Source organism: Miscanthus floridulus, chromosome 3, assembly GCF_019320115.1.
Source record: "Miscanthus floridulus cultivar M001 chromosome 3, ASM1932011v1, whole genome shotgun sequence".
Lineage (NCBI taxonomy): Eukaryota > Viridiplantae > Streptophyta > Magnoliopsida > Poales > Poaceae > Miscanthus > Miscanthus floridulus.
This window is the reverse complement of record NC_089582.1, coordinates 129,241,825-129,249,501: the sequence shown is the minus strand read 5'-3', so window position 1 is coordinate 129,249,501 and position 7,677 is coordinate 129,241,825. Positions and strand designations below refer to the sequence as shown.

General features: G+C 46.7%; 1 protein-coding gene across 1 annotated transcript; it reads left to right on the top strand.

The window, feature by feature from the left end:
- The first annotated feature begins 842 nt into the window (after positions 1 to 842).
- On the top strand, positions 843 to 1,319 carry LOC136544433 (uncharacterized). Its single transcript, XM_066536598.1, has 2 exons — positions 843 to 915; positions 1,048 to 1,319. Exons 1-2 carry the CDS (start codon positions 843 to 845, stop codon positions 1,317 to 1,319), a joined length of 345 nt encoding a protein of 114 aa, XP_066392695.1.
- Positions 1,320 to 7,677: the final 6,358 nt, after the last annotated feature.

The window sequence follows — 7,677 nt, the reverse complement described above, 5'->3', positions numbered from 1 at the left end:
TAGCAATAAACTACAACCGTTTAAAGCACTACAAAAAAAGTCTTAGGGTCGAACACTTGACCAGAGCTTAGTTTGGTCTCGGATCTGGAAAACCATCTCGATCGTTTAGAGTGAAGGAAGCATTATAAGTTAACTTTAGGAATATGTATCCACTAAAGTCACAGAGAGTTAAATAGATCACCGGCCCAAACTACATAGCTAGGCTCATTTGTGTTTGGCCCAATGATAATAGGGAAAGAAGCTATTTTCTCTGCCTCATGGGCCTCAAATGAAGCCCATAATAAGAATCATCAAACGATTCCTCGCCAATATAGTCAGCTGAAAATTGCTGGCATGCATGCCAGGCCACACTCGATTCACAAGATAGACCAGTAGACCACAATGGGGTAGAGAGGAGTCAGAATTGAAGCACTGAATTGTGGCAGCAATTTGATTTGCTCTAAAACTGCAATAAAAGGCTGATATAAAATTTCGTAAGCACCTATAACTCGCCATGAATAAACATACAAAATTCGAGTAATCAAGAAAAGCAGGAGCTCGATCAGGCAATAGATAAACACACCCAGAAAATAAACAAGGTAAACTCATGAACGAACAGTTAGATTAGTTTCCGTTTTAGCAGGAAATTAATCTATGAACGAAAAAAATTCAATACACAAACGACATTAAAAACTACTTCGAATCCTGGTCACAGAAAATAAACCTTCCGTTACTATTTGCATTATATATAGACGGACGAGACTCATCAACAGGCAACAGCTAGCATAGCAAATCAACAACTGATCGATCGAGTGACCATCTATCTCTCTCCTCTTTGTTCTTTGAGAGACGATCGATCAGCCATGGCGCTTAGCTTCAAGATGGCCGCCTCCCTCGTCGCCGCCGTCCTCCTCTTGGCCACACCACAAGCTCGAGGTATACATGCGCATGCATCACACGATTCTTGGCATCATTGCGTGCCGTCGTCGTCGTTTCAATGCATGATTCAGTCCTAACCTGACCTGACCATCACGCATGCCAACATGTGTGTGTACGTATATACACTAGTAGGTTGCGCATTGGAGGACGATGAGGTGGTGCCGGACGACATGGTGCCGGTGCAGAAGCCGGCGGAGCAGGTGGTGGTGGCAATCCCCGGCGGCGCCGGCACAATAATGGCGGGGTCGTCCATCTGCCTGCAGTGCCGGTGCTGCTCCAAGTCGAGCCCTGGGACATGTCAGATGACCACCTGCTGCTCCAGCTTCAAGTGCGACCGCGGCGGCAGGTGCAACCTCGTGCAGGACAAATGCGGCTGCAGCGGTTGCGGCAGCGCCAACTAGTCGGCCGGCCGCCGGCCGTCTACTTGACCGGCATGCATCGGATCGATCGATATATGGGAGTTTTAGGATTTTGCCTAGTTATAATGGTCTTGGATTAAACATGCAGTCTACCACTGCAGCTGCAGGGCACGAGTAGGAATTGTCAAACTCCTTGTGTCTTTAATTCTAATGTTGAGAAGAATAAAATGAGCACAGAAAGTGCCTTTTAAAATGTGTGTCATGTATAATATTTTTTTGTGGTCAATTATTAAAACACCAGCAACGCGCACATAAAGGCTCATAAATGTTATGTGTGGTTTTTGTTGCAATTTTTTAGCAACGCAGATGCAACAGATCCTCAATGTTGTTAACCAAGAAGTTTTGGCACCTTCATGGTAAACTTCAGTACTTCACAAACTAATGATCTTGCCTAAAACAAAGTGTTTTTTCTACTGTCACCACTGTTGACTACAAGACGAATGTGGATCCTATGACATCAAGCTTCTTGACATCGTTATACGAGAGGCAAAAAAGACATATGAGATGACAATGCCTGCCGGTGCTTTTTATTACATTTTTTTAGGTTAAACTGCAGCTTCAGGTAGAAGTTCTTAAACTTAAGTTTCGAATTAAATTTTCTTCTATTAAATTAGAAAGTTTGTAATTTCAATTTCAAAATTGTTATATTCAAGTCGCCAGTTGTTTTATTTTCAATTTTATTGGCTTCAAAGTGCAAGTACCGCCACTCAATAGTTGGATGGGAGGGAATCTCAATCTTCTTCCATTTAGGGGTAGGTTGTTTTGACAATCTAAGGTCCTCTTTAACAAGGCTTTGGATTCTTAAAACGGTGAAGCTAAGAAAAATCACATTTTTATGACTTCGGCTTTTGGTTTTATTGTTTTTACTTGGTTTTGGCTTTGTAATCTTGAAAGAGTGCCTAATTGACTGTAGAAACAATCTATGTATTATGAAGCACAACCACTAATGATCATGCTAAAACTGTATGTTTTTTTGTCTTATATTGTACCATAAAATTTAGAACTTCTTTGCCACCCATTAAAGGTAGTAAAGATGAAATTAATGATAGTACCTATATTTTTAAGAGGTGCCAAAATTTAGGCCATGTTCAGCAGGGTTCTCTTTAGCTTCGGCCCCGTGCTACAGTACCATAGGAGCCAGAGACCCAGAGTTCCAATTCATTTCGCAACGAGAGAGAAAACGACTCCTATGAATAGTGATGCTACCGTTACTGTTGTAGAAGAAGCCATGAGAAACCGTACCAAACAGGCCCTTATATTAGTTGTACATATGTTTTACAATGAGGTAACGAAATTTATACTAAGCTGCATATTTTCTACAAGGAGGTGCCAAGATTTGCACATGATACCTCTCTAAGGGCCATAAGAAAGCTTGGATATAGATCAAATATGCAGAAATTGATGAGTACATATTTTTAAGGCCCGTTTGATACAACTCTAATTATAACCAAAACCAGTCTGTACATTCTATAGTGGAGCAGTTCTTTTTAGCTTCAGTTCATTTGGATAGAGAAATGTTTGATAAAAACAACTTCTCCTGGATGTGAAAAACCAGGAGAATAGCTATAACACCCTTATATATATATTTTTTTCTTTTTTTTTCTTTTCTTCCTTCATTATTTTCTTCCCTAATTTCTCTCTATTTCTTCTTTCTCCACCCTATCTCCACCGCGCGGCTTCCCCTCACTTGACTTCTTTTTGCACACGGTATGTGCCCCACTGTGTCGCCCTTTCGCACGGCCAGCGTCTGGCCCTTCCCTCCACGCTCGGTGTCCGCTCGCCCTTGCGCCGACTTTGCCCTCCCAGTGTCAATGGTCGCCTCCGCTCCTCCCCTCCTCATGCCACCCGGCGTCGCCCCTTTCGTCGCCACATGTGTCCAACCTCCATCCCGCGCCGACGTCCTCCTTTCCTACATCCCTCCACCGGGGCAGTCTGGACCATGGCCGTGTGTTGAGAGAGAGAGAGAGAGAGAGAGAGAGAGAGAGAGAGAGAGAGAGAGAGAGAGAGAGCTGACGTGCTTGGAATGCCTTTGCTGCCTCAAGAACACCAACCCGCAGGTGTGTCTACGAACAAATGGTCGATTTGTACCCATGTGGTTCGGTTTATGATGAGTGATTGTCAACGTGAGCAGCGTTTGAGTTGAGTTGGTGAACTAACCGAGGTGTGAGTTTAGATTGTGCAACATATCTCTTGACTTGTGGTGCGCAGGTATGAAGCTCGGAGACGGTGGTCGACGATGAAGGTCGAGGTCAAGCGGGTTTGTGCCGATGGACTAGGAGCGGTGAAGGACGTATGCCGGGGCTTGGACCAAGGGCTTAGATATTTTTTGTCTTATATATAGTACCATAAAATTTAGAATTCTTCACCACCCAGTGAGGGTACTAATAAAATTTAAATTAGTCATAGTACCTATTTTTTCTGAGGAGGTGCCGAAATTTTTACTGGTTGTACATTTGTTTTACAAAGAGGTGCCAAAATCTATACTAATTGTAGATATTTTCTACAAGGAGGTACCAAGATTTACACATGATACCTATCGATACCTCTCTAAGGGCTATAAGAAAGCCTCGATATTGACCAGATATTCAGAAACTTAGTACAAATTTGCATATATCTAGCAAGCATTGCCAATTATCTCGTTCCTCCATGAACCTAAGGCTCGAGGTTATAGCATTTCCGCCAGATCTTTCTCCTCCTATATCCCTAAAATCTTGTAATATAGGAGATTAGTACATCTCCTTTCCCTATATCTTTTAGAGACATCTCAAAACCTACTTTCTCTTCCTCAAAGAAAGCACCTCCTCTATCCATGGGTCCCATGCCAAATTGCCACATACGCCCCGCTGCGTGCCGGCCCCATGAGGTCGCACACTCGCACCTCGCGTCGCCGCTTGCTGGGCACACCCATGGCTGGGCCTTGCCACCGCTGGCCACTGGGCTCCCAAGGTCGCACCCTGCACCGCCGGCCGCCAAGATCCTGAGGTCATGCCTCTGCTGCCTATCGGTCACCACGCCCCACGCGACCGGGCCTCGTACCACTGCCCATGAGGATCCTGAGACCTGAGGCCGCACCTTGCAAGTTAGAATAGTATTTTTTTGGACTGAGTGAGTATATTGCAAGAGAAGAGGTAGCGAGGAATACAAACTAAATAAACTACGGAGACTGCAAAATGAATCTACTATCATTATGCCAATTTGGTTTGGCCGCCTCTCACGCTGGCCACGTCGTTCGAAATCTTGTCAGCCATCCAATTCCGGGATCAACGCCCCAGGAACACCCCATCAGCAACTACTGTGCGTTGGGTAAAAATATCTTCTCCCCTCCTCTCTCCCTCTTTCCGTCTCTTCCTTTCTCGGGCCGCTCTCTCCCTCCCCATCTCTCCCGACGCGGCCACGGTGGCGCCACCGCACCTCGGCAGCTCCCGCCCTCGACGCGGCGGCGGCCGCCCTCCTCCCCCTCCTCCTCCTTCTCCACGCCCTCCTCACGCCTCGTGGCCGCGTGGGCCGACGACGCCCCCTCGACGGTGTTGCGCCGGTGCGGACGGTGGCCGCCCCGACCACGGCCGACAGCGCCCCCTCCTCGGTGACGCGCCTAGGACCCGCCAGTGGCTGCCGGCACGGGTGCCCCTCGGTGCTGCCTCCTTCCACCGATCCGCCTGTGCTACTATGGTCAACGAAACCCTAGCTGCCTCATCTCAATGACGCCGGATGCATCGCGAGCCACAACCGGCGGATTTTTTTTAATTTTAACACTTTTTGTAAACTAATTCTAAATCTAACACTGGCTGTTTTTTATTTTTAAATCTAACACTTTTGGCCGCGCCTATTGCCATGGCGCGGCCAAATGCCTGTGCCGCGCCATGCATGGTGGCGCGGCGAGAGAGCTGACATGGCGACGACTGGGGCGCTGACTGATGATGTGGCAGGGTCTGTCGCGCCACCGATCTCGGCGCGGCAGTGACGCGTCATAGCTGATGGCGCGGCAAGGACGGGATTAATTCGCCGGGCGGACGCCACGGCGGCAGAGCACTGCTGCCTGCCAACGTGCTGGGTGTGTTGTCACCACGTGATCACACAAACCTAGGGGGTCCACATCGTCCTCAGGGCTCATCCTCATCCTCTGCGGCTTGCCCTTCCTATGGCTGTGGCCTGCCCTACCAAGGACTAGAACTGCTTGGAGCTCAGAGATCCGAGTAACACCGCATAAAAAGTTTTACATATGACATAAATATATTTTAATAGTTTAAAGATCCGAATAACACCGTATAAAAAGTTTAGTGACCGCTCTTGCATTTTACAAAACCACACAATTGTTTCTCAAGAGGTATCAAAAGGACATTGATTAATTCTAGATTACCTTTAGAATGTCTAGCTCAAAAAAATGATAGATCTAATATAGTTATTTGGTAGTTGGTATTATAAATCTTAATAAAAAATTAATTTATGCATTCTGTACAGCGCAAAACGTCAAGAGCAGGTGAGCAAGCTGTACAGTGTAAATTAATTTATGCATTCTCTTTACAATAGTGCAGAGCGACGGTGCCAGGGACACTACCCGGCGCATTATGTCACTGCTTATACGTTGCATGCATGGTTATTGAGTCAAAGGCTGCCGCTGCTGGTGTGCTATGCGCCGAGTGTGCTCTCGTGAGCGGCTGTGAAAGTGGCAGGCTGCTGATAGTTGTAGCTCTCTGTAGCTAGTACGGCCTGGACTGGACATGCACAGCCCAAGCAAGCAAAGCAAGCATGCATGCTCTAGTGGAGTAGCTCGCCTCTAGTAGCAAAGGGAAGCATAACTGAGCATGTACGATGTGCCAACTGACAAGCCGGTGATGGCAGCAACAGTGGTCGCAACGTGACGGAACCAAGAGAGCCCATAGCCCTGTCCCCTGTAGCCTGTAGGGGTCTTCTCGGGAACAGCCCATTGCTATTGCTAGTGTAGAGCACCACCTATTTTCTTCCAGAGCCTCATTAGGATTAATGTACCAGTACCAGATTGTGACCTAACAGAAAAGTACTACAATCACAGTTGTGCAGGGCATGACCATGGGCACAATGTTTCGCTGCTTTCCTGCTGCCCCAAGGAGATATGGCACCAATGCAAAGCAGTAGGGGATACGCACGGATACCGAGACAAAGTGGCAGACAAAGCTTTTGAATTAAAGCATGGGCGCTGCTACTGCCGGACACTCATAGCACTGCTACACGCTAGCTTTATCTGCGGCAGGGCGATGGGACATGACATTGATTAATTCCAGATTACCTTTAGAATGTCTAGCTAAAAATGATAGATCTAATATAGTTATTTGGTAGTTGGTATTATAAATCTTAATAAAAAATTGTGTGGTTTTGTAAAATGCAAGAGCGGTCACTAAACTTTTTATGCGGTGTTTGTCGGTGCGGGACCCACGGGATACCCCGCAAGGAAGGGAGAAGACCTAGTCTAATTAGAATTCTTCTCCTGTAATCTTAGTAGCAGTATTACTCTGTAATCCTACTAGGAACTCTCATTGTAAACTGACTAGGACTCTGGCCTCCTGACTATATAAAGGAGGGCAGGGCTCCTTGGATCGGGAGTTTGAGAGAACGATTGTATGACACAACACTTCACAATCAATCCAATGCAAAGGCTAACGCCGACTGGACGTAGGGCTATTACTCGATCAAAGATCGAGGGCCCGAACTAGGATAAATCGACTCTCTCTTGCATTAATCGTCGAGTTCTGCATAAGCTGAAGCCCGAACATGCTGCCCTAGGGACCCCCATGGTAGGCTATCGGTGGTCAAACATCGACAGCTGGCGCGCCAGGTAGGGGCTTTCGGCAATTTTGCATCCAAGAGCTCGATGGACCTCGACAACATGATCTTCTCAAAGGGATCAATCTTCATCTTCGGTTCATGGATCTGCAAGGCAGGCGATGATGGCAGGCTCCAAGGCCGTCTCCTCGAAGATTCAGATCATCATCAGGACTCTTTTAGTTTGACGACAATGACAGATCAGCTTGTTGGAAGATTCACGCAGCTCGCAATTTCCAATCCAACTCGGATTCCGCGACTTCACACATCCGATTCAAACTCAAGTTCCGCTTCCGAGACGAAGTCTTATCCGAGTTCTTTCGGAAAACTGAGTTCTTTTCTGACAAAGCTCCAGAACATGACGTCAACATATCAAGAATACTACTTGGAGTTCACTGAAAGTACTTCAAAGAAGTCGGGTCCTCTTCCGTTCGGACTCCACAACATGGCAACACCTTATCAGACATGGCACGAAGGATCCACTTATCCTGTGCTTAGAATGCCACTGAAAGGAGCCCAGGAAGGTCTCGTTTTAACTATAACA

Excerpts from the sequence above, each read along its gene's own strand:
- LOC136544433 (XM_066536598.1), top strand. The coding sequence starts at position 843 with ATGGCGCTTAGCTTCAAGATGGCCGCCTCCCTCGTCGCCGCCGTCCTC. Across the intron at positions 916-1,047 it reads GGCCACACCACAAGCTCGAG|TAGGTTGCGCATTGGAGGAC; the intron begins GTATACATGCGC and ends TATATACACTAG.